General features: G+C 44.5%; 1 protein-coding gene across 1 annotated transcript in view; it reads right to left on the bottom strand.

The window, feature by feature from the left end:
- T265_14872 (hypothetical protein) overlaps positions 1-23,648 on the bottom strand; it is a gene marked incomplete at both ends in the record, with an annotated part of 68,450 nt that overhangs the window by 12,801 nt on the left and 32,001 nt on the right. Inside the window, 3 exons of the mRNA XM_009175617.1 lie at positions 979-1,200; positions 4,886-5,026; positions 11,108-11,277. Of these exons, the coding sequence (XP_009173881.1) occupies positions 979-1,200; positions 4,886-5,026; positions 11,108-11,277 (533 nt within the window). The remainder of the gene's footprint in view (positions 1-978; positions 1,201-4,885; positions 5,027-11,107; positions 11,278-23,648) is intronic.

Genomic DNA, 23,648 nt, shown 5'->3' with positions numbered 1-23,648 from the left:
ATAGCCCAACATTATGTACATTACAAAGATATATATGTATCGCGATATCTCGAATATCGTAGAAACTGAAACATGAGGCGGCCTGGTGCAGCACATTTAGTTGCCGTAGAACATCACAAACGAGAGATTCAACTGGGTTCCAGGTGGGTCACTCGAAAAACCAAATTAGTTTGCAAATGAGTGTATATTCGCGGAGTCGTATACGCCCTGGAGTATATGTTTACCTATGTAGCGAATCCATCTGGTGTACTAACTGAGCAAGCAATTTGAAATCTGCACAGACGTCACCAGGTGTTGCGTGTGGGTGGAGGAATCGGTACACCCAATGAACATACAACTCAGGCCAAAAGCATTAGGGCTGGCTCCAGCACTTGTTGAAGCTAATCCAAGGATGCGCGGTGGTTCAGCTAAATCGGTGGTGCTAACTCATGTCGCTAACGTCCTGCAGAGGCACTGCTCTGTAAAGGTCAGGAGACGTCTCCCTATGTAAGTTGCGTCATTCTTACTGACCCCCCCCCAAAAGACCGATGCGTGCAGCAAATCGAATTTCACGCCAACTGGCGTGAACGAAAAGTGTAAGGTGGAAAGTAGCCACCAAACAACTAATACATATAAACGTAACGTGGCACGCAGATGTTCGCGTTGGGGCGTGTATCAATAGAATATCACAAGTCCTCGCTTTTCAGGTTCCATTAAAACCAGCCTGTGCAGATGGAAATCCGATTTACCTTGAATGACTTGACATCCCAATTGTGGTACTTTGGTAAAGACGAACCGTTGCGTCTTGACGGATCAGTGTCCCCGGCCACAACATTTTATGACTATCGTGTTAGAGTGTGTAAATACAACTGTGGCATTTTCAGAAACAGTTTCGAACGAATACAACTCTCCTGTCGCCAAAACTAAGTATACACTTTTCAAACTGACAACATAGTTTCCAAAGGAAAAAAGCCTGAGAGACAGTCAGTATAAACATACCTGACGGGAGGATGAGAGACCTGCAAGATCTGCCGATTTTCGCGCGGCCAACACTTGCATATCCGAGTTGTTGAAACCATTAACATTCAAAACTGGTGAGGCTGTGTCCAGCGCCACATCCCCTTGATCTGACATAGTCGGGCCATCATACGGGATTGGTAGACTGGATTGGCGTTTTCTGGTTGAAACTCGGCGTAGCACTCGAGGGTCACGAGAATGATACTGTAAAACAGTAAAAGTTTTGTGTGTGCACAACACCGATAGTACAATACACAGAATATAGCTGAACTGCACCGGCAATCAAAACAACGTGGATTATACTATCCTACACGTAACAGGTAATAGCAAAAGTAAATACACGCACACGCATACATTCCTGAGTCATTCGCACTTTGTTTCGGGGTATGACCGAGATATGGGGTAAGGAATAAGAACTCCTCTTTGCTTTTCTGTTAAGCTGTGCGAACATGTCGGTTACGTCCCCCGCGTTCGAAGGTTTGATAATCTTTACCGCTTCTCAGTTTATTATCTGTATCGGTATCTGTGCAATCGGAAACCGAAAGTACTGATGAAGCACCGTGGTGTGGGAAAACATGTCAATCGCGTGTATAAGTGGCAATATGTGCTCGCAGCAGTACACTAATTCAGTATTCGTTAACCTCATTATGATGTGTCGAGAGCTCAAATGCCCTGTAGGTGAATGATTATAGCTAGTGAGTATCCGGATGATGTGATCCCTCAAAAACAGAAGTTAGAGCCACTCGGATTCCACTGAGAGACTTCTTGTCTAGGTTTGAACATCATAGCAGTATTTCGGCCCTCATTAAAACCATGGAACTTTGTAGATGATAATGCCACCATGCCACACTGGAAGTCACGTGGCCTCCATCTGCATACGGACGGGTGGATAAGCGAGAACATGTGACTGCTGATGCCACTCATCTTCATTCAATGGTATCTCTTATCCCCGTTCCGCCCCAATCATTTTTATGCAGATCCCAGCTGTGTACCTTTCATGCAGGCATATATGAAATTGACACTGCACGCTACGACTGACATTCATCGCTCCGAGTCTCCTACTTTTAAAGCGAGAATTCTTAGGCAGACCGACCAAAAAGGTTTAAGGCACCCTCTGTATATAGATGCCGCATACTATGAAATTCAAATGATTCTGAAGCTGCTGCAGCAGGTTGCGTCGGTGTTGGTATGGTCTTAATTACTCGATCCGGGACTTTATTGCTCGACCGGATATCTGCAATTAGCCGCCCAACGAACTGTAGCTCTAGGTCACTCAAAGCCACCAGCCAACGAGAACCTACCACCCTCTTGTTTGTCACGAGGAGCTCCGATATAGCTATAATAGCAAGAGCTTTCAATACACACGTAGTTCAGCAAAAGCACGCCTCGGTGATATCTTAAATCTGAACTTAAGATGCAATCAAAATGATGAACATCTTTTGCTATTCTGTACTGATCTCCAGTTGTTTCTCAGCCAAATTGATGCACTGGGCGCAAACTGGCGTTCCACAACTGCCTAGCAGCCCTAGTGTCAAACTGAACACATCACCATCAGCTACCAGTGACACGATTTAACCCTTGACTGTCGATCGTTCTGGAACATATAGCTCGATTCAGATCACACACTCGTTCGGTGCTAATTTTAATGAGACTTGCCCGGTAAGGTCTAGAAAGTTTTGTGTGCCACAAGTCAGGGAACTATACCAGAGCCCCCTGTGTTACACATTACTAGCGGCCTCCTCGAATGACATCAAATGTAACCGCGATGAGATAATCACAACTATACGTGACGGCTGGAACTCTGTTTGTGGTGCTTCCAAGCGCGTATATGAGTATCCCTGGATCTCAGAGCGCTAATTGTCACTTATTGATGCGAGACGTTCTGTTTCTTCTGGTGTGGAGTATAATTCGGCCGGACGATCGATTAAACGACAGCCCAAACGTAGTCTCTGTGCAGACAGAGGTCTGTTGGAACTGGAGGGTTCAGGATATGGAATCCACGGAAGCCATCCCACCTAGTAGGCAAAACAGAACCTAAAAGACCTTTCGTCATTCACTCAACCCAGTCATTTTGAGCAGTGGTCTGTGAGTTTAGATACTCCTTCCGTCGAAGAAGTATTACTAAGATGAAGGAAAATAGTTGTGCTCCGCTCAGAAGCCGTTCGCACTTATTTTGGAACTTGTTCCGGAGAGTGGAGTCCATCATCGGTTGCATCCGCGTTCAAAAATCGAATGTCGAATATTCCGGCCACATGGGTATAAGTCATACACCTGTCGCAAAATGGCTACTGGCTTCGCTTATACTGAGACGTATATCTTTCGCAAGTCCGAGGGCAAAAAGCAAGATTCCGACCTGGGAGGGGCTGTACTGTTTACAATACATCAAGCGCTTGGGCAGTGCCGCGGACAACGGAGACCAAGAGTCACGGTTTTCTTCGATTTCAAAAAAAAACCTTAAGCTCTGCTAGATGACAATACCACTGAAGTTCACGAACATTCTACGCGCCTTTTATCCTCATAATTGCGGTGTACAGCGTAATGTACAGAAGCATCCTGTTTATCCCATTTATATTTTTGTCGAATTTGGCCACCGGTAGCATCATGGAGTGCGAAATTCAAGAGGCCATGAATTTAGGAGTTCACATAAGCCAAGCAGACTAGAACTCCAACCAAGTCTCAGAATATTGGAAGTGTTAGTCGAATCGGCAAGACTAATATCTGGGGGGGAAGAGACTGACTGAAAAGAGTGTTGAGTCGATAGTGGTTCTCATTTTCAAAAAAAAAAATTTCTTTTGTTTTTGGGCAATCACTTGTTGAGTCGATAGTGGTTCTCATTTTCAAAAAAAAAATTTCCTCTGTGTGTGTGGCAATCACTGAGGAATTAGCTTGACTCGAGTGTAACTAAATTCCCTGCCTCGCTTATTTTACATCATCTTACGAGTGAAGATGGGATGCGATAACAGCAAGCAAGATTCCCAGAAAAGGGCTGTGTGGAACACATCTTCACACTGCGTCAAGTATTAGAGCGACGTCAAGCGTGTAGGTGTTCCTTGAATTCAAGAGTCGACCTCGGTTCTGTCGACTGGCTAGTTCTTTTCAACGCGCTTGCTTGTAGGGGATGGACCAGGCATTACGCACGTCGAAGTAACGGCTATCAGGACGAGCAATGTTTTCCGTCTACAATCGGGAGTGGCGGGAAACATAGAGGTGGGCAGAATTTGACATGAAAGAAAGGAAGGAGAGATGTTACGAGGGGTATCAGTGTTGTTCGCTTTCTAGGATCCGGCTTACGGGACCGTGTCTTCACTTGGCTGGAGATACTGAACGATGAGGTGGCTAACCAATGTCGGTGGCGTTCAGGGTGTCAGTTTCCATCGAGATTGTCTAACTGAGTGTCGGAGATGTAGGCACCTTGAATCCTTGTGGTCGGCTAGCCACAACTGCCCATCGCTGCCCTATTTCTTTCATTTTTTGGTTATAGGGCTTTAGGGAAATAAACTGACATAGTTGTAGGGTCGTGAAGCACCAGTGTTCTCACCTGGAGTTGCCATCAATGATGATAATATATGCGTCAAACAATCCGATTCTGAGCAGGTCTTTGCCAATTACGGTTATCTGGCCTCGGTTCCCATGTAAAAAGTTGCGAAAAGCGAACGAAGGGAACTCCGTCACTTAGCATCATTAGGACACGTTCTGGATATCGTAATCGATCCCTCATTGGTAGTATATTCACAACATACGAACGGTGTCCTATGCCGAACACTGACGAGCCAGTATACTACGAATTTGTCTGTTCTTTGCGCAAACTGGACATTTCAGCCTAGAGAGCGCACCTTCAAATTCTCTGCCGGTATAATTCAACTGAAAAAAACACAGGGAGTGTACTCACCTCCAGTGTCGTACGTAATAATCTGAGTAAAAATTCCAGAATAAAGAACAGTGCAGCTCCAATGCACACACTGACCGACCGTAGGATATACCAGTGAGTACTGCGCTGACCATCGTTTGTGGTAGTCATTAGCTGAAAAGCCTAAAATGATAGTGAAATACCGTATTGAACTGATGCAGTCGTTAGAGTATCACGGAACAGTTGACTTTGTAAAGCCCAATGGGTTACACAATACAGTCAGGAGCATTAATGAGGAGTCGAAATGTGAACGTCGCGCGAAACGACGGACGTGATACAGAGGGAAAAATTTAAGTGTGTGAAACTCTGACTAAATTTTTTTATGTTAAAACATAAGGATTCAAATAAGAAACTAAAGAGGGAAAATATAGTATGGTATATGATTTTGTCCTACAGAACCTATCCGTTTTTCAATTCCATAATGTTTTCGCCCTTGAAAGTTTGGTACAGTGGGGACCTAGTCGCCTTTCAGAATGGGGATCGCGTGATTCTCACTGTGCCTATTTGGAGACACTACAAGATATGGCTGCCAATCGATGTCAGTTTCCATCCAGATTGCCTGAACGAGTGTCCGGGGTTGTAGGCACCTACGAATGATTGTAGTAAGCTAGTACTAATTCCCTTCCCCGTCCACCTTTATTCTTTTCTTTACGATAAGGCTTTCAAATAAATCATGGTTGTACGGCGGTGAAGCATCGGTGTTGTACACTGATGTCATGCTGTCGATGATGATGATGACAGTAGGGACTCAGGCACTAAGTTTTCGCCCAAACTGAGACCATTAGCTTTTTGTAAAAAGAATTGACTGGTGGGTGATGAGCCGCGAAGCTGGTGTTGTTCTAGGAGGAAGATAAAGATATGTATTTGTATCAACTATCACTGTGAGTTTTCATTCGCGCGTCACTCGGACAGTGAGTGTTCGACAGTCTTTGACGTCGTCAGGGTGAGGACCACAGTCAAATTTATGGGAAACTGAAACGGTTGCTCTCTTAGTCTTTGGTATGAGTTGCCGGGTTGTTTGTTAGCAATCCTGATTCACATTTATTTTGTATACTACGTGTCAGTGGATGTTATTGCATCGTGACGTATGGGAATTAATTTGACTGTGTTATGTTCTGTTTCTCAAGATGCACTCTAGTTATCGGTTTCATGTGCGGGTAAACAAACGCTCGTCTTAATAGTCTGTGTTGAAAGCTAGTTCACGTGTTTACATTGCTCTGTTATGTTTAGTTTCCGTGCACTGCACTGGACTGCATTGTTTTATATTCTAATAAATTGCATTTTGTTTTATTCCATATGATTGAATTTGTCTCCATGATTTATGCACATATAAACCAGCGATCCTACCAAACAATCTGGAGATTCCGAAGTGTTGAACCTTCAATGAGGCTCGAAGTGAACTCTCTGAGCATCGTTGTACAGCTGAATGATGATAAGCACCAGCTGGTCATGGGTGTGCGCTTAGGATGCGTCCCCCAAGTGGTGCGGACCACCAGAGCACCTTTTGCATGCACTGCGGGGTTTAAATTTCGAGCAGTATCCAACTGGATTGACAATTAGCAGCCACCAGTTAGACCTGCTGGTGGATTTAGAACTGCCCCCTGCTGTTTACCCACCGATCCTGTTCCCTCGAACATGGAGCGTTCAGATGAATACATCTGTGCCTCAGCGCAAACACGCGCAACATTAGTCCTTGTGCGCAAGTTTTGACCGGATTCATTCGATGTATCACGTCGATCCGGAAACGGATGCCAGCTCACCATCGTGTGGATTGCCGCCAACGCACGTTCATACAGGATGTCGTTCACATGAACCTTCGCTTACTGCAATCGGTTTGTAGATGGCGATTCTTGAGTGTATTGAGAAACAGGAGTAGTGTGATGGCTGTGGATCACTAACGGGCCTGTGTTGCCAAAATTAATAAGTCTAATAGTAGGCGATTTAGTGAATGTTACCGAGCGGTTCCCGATGTAGTCAGTATTGGTTTGTTGGGTAAAGTTGGTTACGAAGCAGGTATGGCCAAGAAAGGGTTCGATAAGACTATGTACCACTATAACTGGTCACCTCTGTGGTCTCCGCCATAACAAGCGATCATTAAAAGCGACGTAGGAGTCAGATTCATTTTCAGGTAGTGGAATACAAAAAATTGGTTGCTGAGGGAAACAGACGAAAGCCGCCCCGAACTGTAGCAAGGGTCCACTGATTGAAAACTGCGTTCCTGACATCGCGCTTCTTAAACGAAGCTAACAGAGTAAGCATTGCTGTTTCTGAACGCCTAAATGCATCAAACGCTTCCAGACTTGGGGATCTCAAATGATTTCTGAGTAGCTGTTAACCAGTTGTTCATTAGCTGATGTCCACGCACAAAAACCATTCATTGCATTAGCAATTATCCTCCGGGCGCAGTGAAAAAAACTGTTCAGCTGTAGCACCCTTTCGGTGCCTAGCTGCCATGCCACCCGAAGGCTGGCTGGGATACTGCCAGGTTACCCAAGCCTAGACATGGGAAGTCGAAAGGCAGGGGTCGGGTTCGAACCACGGGCCTTCCGGTAGGTAAATTCGCGCTCTAATCACTTGGACCATCTCGCCACGTGCGCAGTGACCCCAAAAGACTGTGAAACGAGGATGTAATACCTCTAAAATTGTGTGGCCTCCTTTCGAGTAGATACCAAATAAGAGATGCAATCGAAAATGATGTTTCAATTGGCTTGCTCAAACGACGCGAATACAAAGAGGCCGATGGAGTTTTGAATGGTAATTAGGGGGTGGGGGCGGTGGACTGAAAACATCATTGCTCTAGAGGCTGATGCTGGTCTGAGTAATGCAACTCGAGAAAGTTCAGTAAACTTTTTGGTCTCAAATGTGAAATCACCAACCTACGGTTCTCGCACAGAAGTAACCATGACAATGCTGGTTAGAGTCATTTACAAGAGGACACATTTGGAATTTACCTGCTAACGTTCAGGCGACTTTTCAATGAAGCTAACCAGGCATAGTACCGATATGTGCTACCTGCTCTTCGTGATACTGCTATTTTGAGGGGTAATTTGTTTATGATAATATAATCGGTTCTAACGGGCAACATGATAGTACTGTGCAACGGTCAAAGGAGCGAGGTTATTGGCATCGGATCTACGGGCCGTAAAAGGCTCATATGTTCACTGGCGTTTATCTACACTCGTGCTTCGGCTAGCCCATTGAAAAGAATTTAAACGAAATGGCAAGGAAGTCAAGTCTAAATAGAATTTAAGTGGTGGAGATCGGTTCGCTCAAGTTTGTTTTTGGTGGCAATCTGCTGGTTGAGTTCGACCGGATTGACCGCGCTCTCGGGCACCAACCAAGCAGATGACATGCTCGACACTAGGGTCAGTTGCACGCTATTTCTTGTAGAGAGAGTAAAGGGGATCAAGTGGACCGAAAAAAGAAAGGCGCGAAGACCCCGTGGTACTCAGTTTGACATAAGCCACCTTTATTTCGTGTTGCAAAGCCACAGAATGTCCCTCGCGAATGCTTCGCCTGTAAGGATTCCTTGTAGAGAGCGTTTGGGCGTGACCCAACCAATCTGATAAGTTTTATCCGCCACCATATTGATTATGCTTAATCCCCAAGTATCCACTAAAAAGATAAAGATAAAGCGTTCAGCTGTAGCACCCTCCCGGTGCCTAGCTGCCATGCCACCCGAAGGAAGCACGAGGGCTGGGATACTGCCAGGGTGCCCAAGCCCAAACAGGGGAAGTCGAGTGGCGGAGTTCGGATTCGAACCACGGACCTTCCGGTCAGTAAATTCACGCTCTAACCACTTGGGTCGTCTCGCCGTCTCGGCTGAAGAAGGCAAACTCGCGAATCTGACAGGCAGCTGAACCTTGTCCCGATAGGTAACGTGTGATTGGATTTAGTCGCACCTCCCAATATGGGAGATGCATAGTGGAGATAACCAACATCTAATGCGTAACTGATTCAATTACCAGTCGTTCCCTGTGGAGAACAGATTAGTCGTGGTCCTGTTGAGTTGTTAAAATGCATCAGGATGGTCTGCCGTAACAGCTGAACTTGAAGTTATCCACAGTGAGCTTGATGTGGACTTACGTGTGCATATCCATGGGCTTCAGTGCAAACAACGTCGGACATCTACATGAATCTGGGACCATTTACCCCAACCGTGAGTTATGCCATGAGTCTCGATCAGTAGCAAACGGCGAAAAAGAGATACGTCAGAATCCGAGCCTCATTTGGATCAAAGTCACGTTATCATCCACATTTCTGACCCCTGAGAGCGATTACGGTGAGTGATGAGTTTAAGGTGCTAGAAGAAAAATGCCACGTCAACAATGGCAGCATAAAATTTGTTCCGTTTCAATGTCCTGTGCTCACTCACAGAAACCACACGAAGTGACCGAAACTGAACGCCAATCAACAAACGGTGCTGGTGCGTAGTGTGACAGTGTTATTAATGAAATAATTATTAACTAATTAATTATTAATTATTGAAGGAATCCATGGAATGTCGTACACTGTGTGGTCGTGCAATTCCCTAGCTTGGACCGGAAAAAGTCTAAAATACAAATAAGGTAGACCGACTGAACGTGAACTTTACCAATGTAGCAACAATCAGTGACATTCAACACCTGTGCCTAGTTACATGTGATGCTTATAGGGATGTCGGAATTACACTACATACATCATAACGACGTTGGATTCATCGTGACCTCTGGCTGTTGCGACACGAATGTTGTTTTTGACACGAATAAATATATTTCATCAAGTAAATGGCTAATTTATCTCGGTAGCATAGTGGGGAAATTTTGGATCTTATTGGAAAATACAGTGCACAGAGAGGTAGCAGGCTATAAATGACCAGATAGGTTATGCTGTATACAGAGCAGGTCCCCTGAAATGCGTTTGAGCATAACGTCCGCCAAGCATGGGTTCTGAGGTCCTTTGTGTTTGAAACACACGCAAGGTAAGAGGCCTTCCAGAGTGATGAGAATACACTGGACTAGAGTTAAGTCACAGGGAGGCTATATCTTATGGAATTGGCAGGCTGGCGTCCGTTTCCGGCTGCCTTGCCTTGTCACATGTGCACCCACCTGAACGCCCTATATCCGAGATAAACTCTAAGGAACAAAACGGACAGTCCAAAGGCCACTAGCATGCGCAACTGGCGACCGATATATGGGTATAACTGAACAACCCAGTCCCACAGTACATGCATGAGATGATCTGGTGGCCCGGATCACTCGAAAGGCACATCCACCATTCAGCTAGGCATGTGCGAATGGAAAGAAGTGATGCTTGGTGAAGATCAAAAGGTACAAATTAGGCAGTTAGTTTGGTTTGACGTGTTATTGGCGCGGAATAATAAACGAGGAAAGCCAAAAAGGTCGAAATCACAGTGGAATTTTCCCAATGGATCTAAATTCTACTTCTTTGAAGAATAAACCGAATGTGGTTGAACCGGAAGGTGAACTGGAGACGTCCAATGATCATGTGTGCCTATATATCTGTGAAAAGCAAATAGCAAGGGTGATAGTCATACCTCAGTCAGCACTGCCCAGTCAACAAGATAACTTGGCCCTTCTTGAAACTTTGATTGCCAGGTTATCCCGCACTGAGATACTAGCATAAACACATGCCAAAACATTGGAAACTTAAAGACAAGAGTCCTTCAAAGATTCGAGACTCTACCTTACTCTGGACAAGTGGAATAAGGAAATCGTGCATAGATGATGGAAGCTGAAGGCAAAACTTCCACAGACTCAATTCAGAAGTACATAAAAATGTTAACTCTGAGTGATGAGAGACAAAGGACGTCACATAACCTGCAATATACTGATTTTTGCACTTGGTAGCACTCAGAATGGTGTAGAATTATGCGCACGTCAACTCCAAGCTAGTCACAAATTCAGTGAATAGTTATCATGAGGAGTGTGGCAAAACCCTGAATGTTCTCATTTTAACGGAAGTAAAGAAAACTGGTGACCTTAATGGCGTTCCGTACATCATGACACGCGACAGAGAGGTTAGCACAATAAAATAAAGATGATGTGAAACGTGACAGGATCAGACTTTACGGGAATGAGGACTAACTAGACATGCAAATGTTCAAATGTGATTTCCGTACGAACTAAACGGGAAGAAATGCACCAGTCAATGGCGTAAGCTGAAACGCGTCCGAAAAAAGCCAGGAGTGCAACAGAAACCTACTTCTGGGATCAGCACCAATATAGCAGCAGAGAAAAGCGATCCAACAGCAGTAGCAACCATGAACGAAATGAGGAGGGAGTAGCCAGGACATTTGTTAAACGGTGCGAACACAAATCCCACTAAAGCCGCAGCGTTTACCACGGTCGTTGCCAGGATCCCGTAAAGAAGAGCTGTGGGAGATAAAGATGACGGGAGGAACAGGTGAGAAAGCGAGCTTGTCGAACAAGACCAGTTTGTTCAGTACCCGAGGGAATGCCTTTACTAGAAGTCTGTATCGAAATAAGGACAACTTCACTGGTGATCGGGTAGTTGTGTAGATTTTATAAGTGACTTTCAGCTGAGATAGAGGCGCCAGAAATTCAGCAGTTCTGCATGTCCACTGTTTTGGTACACGAACAGATACACAGTGACCGCAAAAGTCAGTCATCTAAGACTTATGTCCAAATGGGAGGTACGAAGCAGGATAACGTAGAATAAATTCACCCCTGTACAACGTAAACAATGGTAATTTTCGGAAAGCAGTAAACGTGCGCAATAATGTGTGTTGCTTCCAGTCACATTGCCCTTAATTCATACTGCGACTGAGAAACGTCCCCAAGAACGGTACTAAGCATCTAATACTCAGCCACGTTTCGCTCAATGCAGTCGGGTGGAGAAAATCCAGTTGCTATGGAGGGTGTTGCACCGGCAGCGCTCATGACGTCATTCGGTTAACGCGATAGTCTAAAGGCAAGTATGCCACCATGGTTTAAAGTATCCCAACTGAACTGTTTTCTATTGGGGAGTAAATTACCCAGTGGAGAGGCCAGAAACTCTCTCCCAGGATTTTGGAAAGTTCTTTCTCCTTCGGAAAGGATGCTGTGAAGGATGATTCGAAGCTCGTAGGATTTGGCACAATAGCTTTATCGGTGACATCCTGTTTGCAATACAAGTGTTTGAACAAAAGATACAGTTTATTTGAAGTAAAGCCATAATTTTGAATGACGATTTGTTCCACTAACTGGTTTTTGGCTCCAGATCATGATCTGTGTAAAAAAAGGCGAATTCCTTCGTAAAACATGCAGTGGCAAGCGTGAAAGAAAATGTTTGGATGATTCGTGTAGGGTTCTCAAATTTTGAAACAAAAATTTCCTCGAAATCAGGGTCTGAAGGTGATGAATTTGTAGATATCACGGTTAAGCAGCATTGCAAGTGGTTGCTTAGTTCAAATCAGAAATAAGAATAGCAGAGACGAACAAAAGCACACAACTATCAGATATCAAGCTGGTAAAATACAACAAAACGCTAAACGCTGGCGGGCTCCAGAGTCTGAAAAGAGTGGGATTGCTCGGACATTCGACTAGCCAAGTGACGTAGGTTCTAAATTCCAGTTACCAGCCAACTATCACTCGATTTGAACAGCGGTATTTGGCAGGTCGACAAGACGTTCAAATCAAGGGTTCGGGATCCGCAAGTCGGAACATCAGTTAATGTTGGAACCTCCATTGCCCCGTCCTAGACAAGAAAGCAACCACTAATCTGGACAAGGACAATAAGAAAAGAGCCAGAGATGAGACATACCGTGCAAACGATCGATTTTCTTGGCAGCGATTTCCCTTCGAATGGATAACTTATGGGATAACACACCGAAACGGGACACTCACCAAAATCAAATGTGTAAAATGATTCCTACAGATCATTTCGACCACCCAAATGGTCATCACACGGTCAGCGTTGTCTAATCAGTTCATAACAACCGTAGTGTTCATATGACAAGATAGATAACTTTCATGTCAGACCAGTTTAGCTGCGTTACGGACACATTCGCGTCTGACCTACTTTTACCGGGTCGCGTCAACACCATACCGAGCAGTCGCTGGTTTCGCTTGAAATCTGGCTGCATTGTACGTAGAAAGATACGATAGCACTGTGAATAACTTCGAATTCACCTCAGTCAGATGCCATCACTGAATGAACTACTGAAGCCTCAAGTGTATTACGCATCAATCAAGTAAACCATACTGACCAAAAGACAAACAATAACGTAACAAATAACCTTATCCCTCAACGAGTACGTGCACAGTGTGACAATAACCATGCTGGGGAAACACCACGAAGCATTGTGTGTTCGTACAGATCCACCAGTCTAGCTTACACAGACGATGGTGGATACGAAGAGAAGGTAGACCGGTTCGACTGAGACCTTGTCACTACAAATAAAATTCAACCCCATCCAGGGCTAATTAGGTCTGAACGACAGTCAGAACGATGGTCACAGAGTTCAGAAGTGACCGAATAACGAAGTAAAAAACAAGGATACAATGGTGTACGTTTGAGACTCTGTAAGGCCAAACGTTCCCTGCATAGAAGGACAGGCAACAACAAGCCGATGGATGCTCTTTCTAGGGGCGAGTGGCTGTATTAAGTGGTGGGCATTAATAGTCTAAGCTAAAAGCGCAACTGACATCAGAAAATTAGGTAACCAGATTCCTTCAAACGAACATGCAAACGGCAAGGAAGCAAAGCAAATGAACTGATGAATAGCGATCGGTCACAAACAAACCAAGTCTGACGTGAAAAGATTTAGCTTTTGGTTCAAAACGGGACTATTCCTATCCAACCCGCAGAGGTCTTTGGATGATCATGATGCTATTCTCTTTCGCTGTTGTCATTCCTTTCAACTGGCTCCAATCAGTCTCCTGTGAGTTGACTACACAGAGAGTTTGGGTACTTCACCGGGATCCATTAGCCGCACAATGCTATTAGCTGCAAAACCTCCGCGGGTGGAGTAAAACGTTTAGCGCTGAAATGTTGCATTTCATTGCATCTGTGCTCAAACTACAATCCATTCCCATCTACTTTCATATTTTTGCACATCACCAAATTTCATCGTCCACTGAAGCAAAAATACCTCTAGCAGAAAAACCTGGTGGGATACTTTTCTAGCATCGCTGAGACTCCAGGATGCCTAGATTGGGCTAAAAAGATTGGACTGGTACCCTGAACCCAGTTGCCTGTCTGCTTTAGTCCATCAGGGACACATCGAAGCTTTCGAAAATTCGGTTCCATCGTGCGGATTCTGGGCCTGGCTTTCTCCATTTCAGCACACTGACTAGGCACACCAGGATAAGCACTCAACTCGGCACCTTACCAAGTCCCACTTCCAACCCAGTGAGATTAGGTGTTTCTATTCCGAACTCACTTAGGTTGACTATGATTAACAGTAATTTGCCAAGTAAAGAAAAAAACAGGATAACTGAGAACGATCTAGGATACCCTGAACCAAACAGTTCATTTCAATGACGGGGCGCGGGAATAATGATCAATAATACATGCGATCTGTTGATGGAACAGGAATTTCCGCCACTGCGTGTACAGGATCATAGAAAGATTGCCACTCTAATCGGCACCCTATGTAAGAGCAACCGTTTCCTTTTTAGTTACTTCAATAAGAGTTATACCGTGACTTGACATGTTGCGAGACACCTTGCATCGAACGCCACTGAAAGCGAAACTTGAGCAATCAAAAACCCATCTTCAAATGAATTACACACAACTGTACCTGTTCGATGGTTTTCTTAAGTTATTCTGTACAGGTTGACGTTTGTTCCTCTCAAACGGCTTTACATACAACAATCAGCTGGTCCGGTGCACTAAGCGTGATTGTACCAATGCTAAGAATAACTCGGACTTCATGGGGGATCTGCCGCCAGATTCCAGTCAACGACAACCTGCGATTCGCGCATGTATGCTGGATTGAAGCTTGGATCAACTATTAAGATTTCCCGGATCGCAAAGCAGATCAGATATGACGTACAGACATGAAACGCATTGATTAGATTGTCTATCAGACCACGTGCCACAGTCTTATTTCATCCTTTTTCCTAGACTTTGCCATGTTCAGTCGTGTGTATTTCAGAAGACCATCCATCTGCGTTACAATCGGAGAACAATAGGCTCAATACTGACATTTGAACTATACGTCGCGTTTGGATTCGGGTGAATTTTACATCTATATTAAGTGGAGTGGGCACCTATAATATTGCACAGATGGGGAGTAGTAGTGAAGTTGGGAGTGCCCATAGGGAATCGGACCCGGAAACTTGGACATTAAAATGTATTGTCCACATCGGAAACTGAGTAAAATAGATGCAAAGAAGTTACACATTAAGTTCCAGAGTCTGCGGCTGCATTGGCGTTATGTTGAATCGGCTAGGGAGTGCATCTACTTGAGTTTCAGAAGAAGTAGATAACGTCAAACCATAGGTTCGTCTCGTTATTTATCCAAGATGCCATGTTAGAAACAGAAGCGCACAAATGGAAGGTTCCCTGAATCCAACTTTATTGAAAGCGATATGTCAAATGACTTTTCTTGCATTTGCCGAAACAGTAATACACACTGCGTGAACACGAGTGAGAGGTGTGTGCGTAAACGGATCTAATTCGCGGTTGCAAAACCATTGCGAGGTAATGTGCGCATCCAGGACTCGTGAAGCCAATGCTATTTGAATGGTAGGCCGTGATGTAGTATCAGCGGGTCACATGAGGACACTCAACTGATGCAATAAACTGCCGACAACAAAATAGGAAGAGATGTGTGTGTGAGAGAGTGTGAGTTGAACGAGAACAATTCTAATCATCATGGCAACCCGGACTACGAAATTTCGCGTCATTGCTAGGAAGATGTCAGGTGAATTTCGGTTGGTGGGAGACTAGTCAATCACCTATTCCACGTTCGACTGCAGATAGAAAGGAAATGTCCACCGACTTGAGAAGGCGTAATCACTTTGGAGATAAACCATGGACCGTCGAAACGGTGTAAGATTTTGCAGGAAGGCCTCAAACTGAAAAAGACGTAAATTTGCTACAAAGCCGTCAGGGAATTGCGACCCGGCGTTGTTTGGCTGTAGCTGTAACCACTGATTGAATACCTCTATCTTCATACATCCATCGATGGAACGGAGTTATCTAGCAGGGCTTTCGCTGAATTCTGATCTGACCACATCTGGATACGCGAGTAAAAATTCCGAGACAGACAGTTTCCCTGGTAAACAAAGGTTGAAGCATAATGAGTATAAGCTAACATGAGAGCGGGCACGGATGTGGCTCTCAAACCCACAAAACTTGTTGTTTTCATGGGCCTCGAAATTCTACTATCAGTGAGACGGATGGTCTTGAACATAGACTGGGGTTATCTGGCAGTGCGGGAACGTTTACCCTCTAGTAAACTATTAGTCATTTATTCACGGATGCAGGTGGAAATACGTTGTAGACATTCAAGAAAAGTGAGAAATTTCGTAAATGGATGAGAGATAGCGCGTCACAGACAATGGATATAAGAAGTTTTGGTTGAAACTGCATTCAAAATCCAGTTTACAAACTCGATGAACCTTTTGCCTTCATTTGTGTGCACCGAATCACGGTCCTTCAAACTAACAATACCAACAGGGAGAATTGTTCCACTTTGAACATAGGGGGCCTGAATTACGAGTTACGACCAAGAACACTAGCACATTATACAAGTTTGTCGTGGCACGAAGTTTTCCTCTATGACTATTTTTGCCTATCTTGGTTCGATGCATTGGAGGTTTTGTTGAAAAAAATCTTCCTTCACACAGAGGGTTTTATTACATCGACAGGAAGCTTGCTGGAACAAGCGAACAATAGCAAGTATGTGGCTGAGAACATTGGTGTAGATTGACGTAACAACAAATAATTGCTGTATGATATGAGGTTGGCTGGATGTGATAGCGCGACCGAGAATGTGTGCGCAAGAAAACGGTAACAAGTGAAGAGTAAAAAAGCGACGTTGACATATGCGAGTGCTCTCAATCTCCTGGAGTCCGAAATGCAGGTGACACTTCTGTTGACTGTTAGGCACATCATACATATTTGTTTCGGTTGACCGCCAACCAAGCTATGCGACAACCCGTCTAAATAACTGACATTGTGAAACAAGAGGATGCACCGTGGCCGTAGCTAAATGCGACCAACATAGCAGAAACGTCAGAATATACAACAACAGGCGTCAAGTTTACATATCCAAGCTCCAACCCACAAAACGAATTGCGAGAAAGTCTTCTTGAAAAGTGGAGGAAAACCATTTTCACAAAAAATCTGTGCATGGTCGCAACGTTCTTAACCCAGGAGACGCTTTGGGGGATCAAATAAGATATTTGCGGTTAGTATATCTTTGACCATCTACAACTGATTCGTTCAGTTTCTTATGCCCATTTACTCCACCCAGCGACTTCATCTGTGCTTAGACGTAGAGTAGTCCTCAATCTAACGGAGGATCAACCAACATCCAATAACCTAATGGGAGGAACTGATTACAGCAAAACGAAACAATTTACTGAGTGTGACCTCATGGAACGCAACACGAAGTAGCGGTGACGACTGCATCACGATGTGCATCTACTTTCACCCTAGTCAGTGGGATTCATGTACAACTGTTCCAGCGAGACCACCATAAAAGAAACTGTCAACAGAGAATGTTGACAAGCGAAGATTCTTATTTCGAGTAATGACGAAGCAGGCGCCGTTTTACTGATGGATAAACGGGCCGTCAATTGTGCTGTGTCTTGGATGACTTACGTTGTCAACAACCCGGTAAAACCGAACAGACTTACGCCCATCTCTTGTAACCGCCACAGTACAGGATCATATCCCTATGCATAAATAACCGTTCGGCTGTAACATCCTTTCGGTGCCGAATTACCATTCCACCTGACGGAAGCACGAAGGCCGGGATACTGCCAGGTTGCCCAAGCCTAGACAAGGGAAGTCGGGACCTTCCGGTCAGTAAATTCACACCCTAAACACTGCGCCATCCCGCCCACTATGTACCATCAGAAACCGAAGGATTACGTCAGCTGAACCATTTAGTGAGGGATTGCCAATAACGAGTATGCGACCAACACTTGCGAGTATTGTCAGCCCTGAATGACAACTTGAATAGACAAGTTACAGTCTCCCGGGGGCGAGATAGCTCAGTGGTTACAGCGCGGATTTACTGACCGGACAGTGCGTGGTTCGAGCCCTCTCGTGCCTCTCGACTTTCCCTGTCTAGGTCAGGGCAACCTGGTAGTATTCCAGCACGCATGCTTCCTTCGGGTGGCATGGCAGCTAGGCACCGAAAGGGTATTACAGCTGAACGAATTTTAGTCTTCCTATTTACATGTTCGGGGAGTGTGCGTACTGGGAAGGACATTCCTTCCACCATACTGATAATGAGCGGCGTGTATTTGAGTGAAGCAGAAACTAGCAACATTAACTACCCAAAATAATTAACATTCGAAATGGTATTTAAGCAGCTCCTCTCAGGTTTCTAGAGGAGAGGTAATGAAAACTACGCGAAATATGTAGGCACAAGGATTCTTCCGAAAAACCCCTGGGAGAATATTGAATAACCAGTTACAAACAAAAAGCACGTATTTTACACAATAACTCACTTCCGACAAACACACTCATTTGCATATCAATCTGGTTTTCACGAGACTCAAGCAAATTACTCGTTTATGATATTCTTCAACTGAATGTGTTGCACAAAGGCCACCTCATGTTCGAACTGATACGATATTCGAGACTTCGGTGTATATTTTCATAAAAGAAACTACTCACAAGGTTGCTGAAAACTCTTCGACAGCCCACGACAGCACATTCAGTTGAATGATACCATAAACAAGAGACATCTGAGTCTCACCCGAAAACCAAATTGATATGCAAATGAGCATTTGTCGACATATGTCCAATTTGGGTTTAATTAGAACAAAAAGTTGACGGCAACTCAAGAACTGCGCCTACCTGATGAGCCCCAGGAAGGACGAAACCAATTGTGGGCTGTCGAAGAGTTTTCAGCAACCACATGTGTATTACCCTTTATGAAAATAGGACTCAATTAATGAGTTTCCGACTGAAAAATTGCATCGGAAACAAAACTGGCTACAAACACGATATGCATGACCGCTGAACACGCGATGAAAGGAGCAATCCAGAACAACAGAACTTGCTGGGAGAGGAATGCCGTGTAAACGGGACTACAAGCCTAAGTTAAATGGCTCCGTAACGCTCCACCTCCCGATGTGTTCTCGTTTGTCTGGATCACTAGGTCCGTCATCCCACTGCCGAACAAATTATATCCATTGACTCGTGTATCCATCGACTTAACGTTCTTTTCGATGTTTCTCCGTGATGGAATTTGTGTCACACAGTCAATAAGTGATATTTCCTGTGCCCTAACGGAGTTATTACTAAAATGAACGTCCCCAGAGCTAACATAACTATCCGACGAAGAGAAACTTTGCAAGAACGACAACCTTTTCGCCACCAGATGTGAAGTCTTTCGTTCGGTGAACTGGCAAACAGGGTGCCGGACAAGGGTGGGGTTAGAAACTGCTAGACCGTTGTTTTATGGTTTGTGTGACAAATTATCGGAGATTTTTCAGTTTGTACATTCCGTTTTAAAAAGGGTGTACGTATGAGAAGAATCGATGAGACCAACTGACAATAACAAATTGTGCACACAAGCAGTATCGACGGATAAATGTGGCGAAAGCTATAGACAACTGAATACTGCTTGCTTAATAAGAACTACGGAGGCGAGATAGCTCAAGTGGTTAGAGCACGAATTTCCTGACCAGAAGGTTCGTGGGTCGAATCCGACCTCTACATCTCGACTTCCCCTGTCTAGGTTTGGGCAATCTGGCAGTATCCCAGCCCTCGTGCTTGCTTCTGGTAGCATGGCAGCTAGGTACCGAAAGGGTGTTACAGCTGAATGATCTACCTCTAATAAGAACTACATACGGGGTGGCTGAAAACGCACCTATCAATCTTACAAGTATCCACTAACGAATGTTAAGCTGATAGTGTCACTACGAAACAAACCACCGAATTCCTAAACAAAGATATAGTACCCTGACACAGGTGATGTTTGTTCCTCAAGATACAACGAACCTCAGGTAATAAGCCACCGGTGGTCATTTTGTTTCAAGTCAACGAGTGACCAACTACACAAATGTATCGAAACATCCTGGAGTTACGACAGAGAATATCAATGGGAAACTCCCAAGTCTCTTAAGAGTACCAATATCTACAACGTCTTCGTCAGTTTGACAATGACTAAGCTACTGCTGCCAGTATATTGGGATATTAGTGGGTCAAGTGGATCCATTAGCTGTTGGCTTGTTCGTTCAGAATTTTGTCAACATCAGAAGAGACATCATTAGAGCACTGGCGTTCGTCCGAGATTGTACCGCTGCTTTGAATACGTAAATGTTTTGCATGCTCATTAGCAGAAAGCATTTATTGCTGCGCTGTATGATGGCCTCCTGTTCTGCAAACTGTCATATAACCTTGATTAGGGAATGCACCCGTGATTTCGCGAGGCCGGCTGTCTGAAATTTCAGGCTCACATGAAGACCAGAAATCTAAGCAGCTTTTTTTTCGAGAAGTGAAGAAAACCTATGGCCGTCTTGCGGGATATTTTCCTGGTAGGGTGTTGCCGATACTAATATTTCGTATAGAGAGACTCCACTGTCTAACCGAGCGTACAGTTTGATCCATGTAACTTCGTTGGGAGCACTGTCACCAAATTCACCGACTATCGCCTGGTTAGCATGTAAGGAGAATCAAGGTAGGACAGTTCGAAATAGTGGGAAATGACGTTCACAAGCATTTCAACCATTTTTGGGCCAAAAAAGACTAGGGGGATGATGTAAAGTTAATTACTTCATCCAACTTAAGCCCCCCGTCGTACAGTTAAGAGCAAAGTAGTGGTTATTCTCTTTCCTCATAAGGAAAAACAAGCTTCAAACAGACCCTACAGCCTTCAGGATGTGTGTTCTCCCTTTGTAAAGAGTATATCAACCAGTTGAGTAATGGGATAGTGTTCCCCTTTAGGAGTTTTTATCCATGAAAAAAAACTGTAGTATGTCACCACTCGGTTCGGTCCCTCATAGGAGGCTTGCTAACCACCTCACCGAACATAGTTCACCACTGACACTTCCAAACTACGTAAAACAACGCAATACATTACACTGCCAGGATTTGAGGGCGCCTGGTTGCCAGTGGTCCATTGCTTCATTGGCTACAGTGGTTGCATACATATGTGGACGAAGTAGTGTTACTGATGAATCGGATGTGCTCTCGGTCCTCAGCCCAGACCAAAAACCTGAAAGAAGCAGTCAGTAGTTGAGATGGCAACGAAACTAGAGTAGGTACGACGATGTACGTTGGAAAAAGAGGCTCGATTGTATCTATGTTCTTATTTATTTCCCTGAAACTATAATAAGGCCAAACTGAGATTTAGTCCTGGAATATTGGGTAATTTACGCTCAAAAGTCGAGAAATATCAGCGAAGCGGCATATTCCGACCTAGAACAGTCACGTGCCCCATCTTCCAGACTTACCATGTGTTAGAAACAACCCGAAAGGCGACAGTTTGCGGTCATAATTTTCCATTAGTTTTACCTCGGAAAATATACTATGATCATTTGGTTTGTCGCTAACGCAACAATGGAGGGCAAATACCAAAAGGATAGTTTCGTTAACAAGGGAAACCCCATAGATCTCAAACATATCCCATCTGAGAAAAAATTCAACGAAGGATGACTGAAGGATGAGCTATGTTACACCCTCATCATCGTCAACATCAGAGACAGCAACATCAGTGTTGGCACTGACGCGTCACTACCGTACATCCTGTCTTTGGGGGAAGGCGGGACACCATAATGCTGATCACCCACTTATGGCCGAATGGTATCGTGTTCAAATAACAACCAGAAAACCGCTGGTTCGAACCCCCCAGAGAGACTTGTGAGATCCCTATGGTTGATGATTCACAACAAGGATAGAACAGCTGGACAGAATGGACTGACATCACGTGGAAAATAAAACACTTATTGAACCTTCAAAATCTCCGTACCACCTAAGAGCTACTGTGGGCCGGATTACAAATGGACACGACTACCTACATTTCGCGATTTGCACACACTGCAGTCACGCAGGATAAATCCATCCAAATACAACAATGGGTGACTGGTTGATATACCTAACTGTCGTTGTCCGGTAACACAAAATAACTGACAGTATTTATGGAATGCCTTTGTGGAACTTGCAAAATGAACCGTGATGGTGAACAGACAAGCAGAAATGCTTCCTCTTGGTTACTTAAAACGATCCTGAGCCAGTGCCAGAAATTGCCTAACATCATGAATAGAACAGAGGATGTAGAACCGATAACCATACGGAGAGCGGTTTTGGATCAGCCGAAATGACTCGAGGTTATCAGTGGAGTAATCAGAACTTAGAGGACAAAACCCTGGCGGAGTTAAATCTAATTTATTTTGCCAACTTCAAACTAAGTGTCCCAGTACCACTTAACACAGACAACCAAAATCGGTGAATGAAATGTGACAGAAATGTTCCAACAAGGTGACCGGAAAAGCAAGCCTCGAAAATCTTGATTCAATCCTCCCTAAACCACCTGTCATAAGTGTTAAGCTGACTGACATTCAGTCTGCTAGAGCTATCAACTCAAAACTAGATAAACTTGGTGACTTGCTCACTTAGCCCGACAAGGCTTTTGTGTCAAATGCGAAATGTTGCCCAGCAATAAATCCATCAATTGATTGCCAGGACTGTCTGAAATGCTGATGAAAGCTTTTCAGGCCACCACAGGTTTCGCCCCTTTTGGAATCCATCAAGCACGCATGGGGGCCGAATTTCCATCAACATTACTCCGTCAGGACATCCTATGAATAGCACCAGGCATTTCCACATAAACAGATATGAGATGATCAAATCGCCTACGCTGTCGCCATGAAAGTCGGGATAAATTGGTCCTAAAATACCAAATATACCGGTTCCTTTCAAAAACTGAAAAAGGAGGAAAAACACTGCGTTCGGACAAATTCTACTAAGTATCGAGTTACATACTTTCTACTCCGTCTAGCACCCTGAGGCGAGCATTCACGATCATTCCACCAAAGGTCGTTGTATAATTACGACCGAATAGAGTAAATCCAAGTGGAAAAAATGCTAATAACTCTTTGTTCGTAAGGGGATGCATCTAATCGACCCATCGCCTTATCAGGTCACCTCAAGATTATGGGGTTTCGGAGTATATGGTTCCTGAAGAACCAACCAGTAAAGTATGCAGTACGTCTTACCGATGATGACTAAATTTTCGTTATGGCGTGGCTACATGATAATCACAGTCTAAAGCAGAGAAAACTCCAGTGGCGACCAGGCTTCCCAAAGTTGAGCGTAAGTAATCAAAATGCCAGAGACAGGATCAAACTGCGCGTCATCTGATTAGGAAAGTATACCTCAATTCTTGAGCCCCACAAGGTCAGAGCCTTTGTATGTGATGGATTGATGTGGTTTGACAGACCGTCGAGCTGTAGCACCTTTTCGGTGCCTAACTGCCATGCCACCTGAAGGTTGCACGAGGGCTGGGATACTCCCAGGTCGCCCAAGCCTAGACAGGGGGAGTCGAGTGGCAGAGGTCGGGTTCGAAACATAGACCTTCCGGTCACTAAGTTCGCGCTCTAACCACTTG

This window comes from Opisthorchis viverrini, assembly GCF_000715545.1.
Source record: "Opisthorchis viverrini unplaced genomic scaffold opera_v5_279, whole genome shotgun sequence".
NCBI lineage: Eukaryota > Metazoa > Platyhelminthes > Trematoda > Opisthorchiida > Opisthorchiidae > Opisthorchis > Opisthorchis viverrini.
This window is presented reverse-complemented; position numbering and strand designations above follow the sequence as displayed.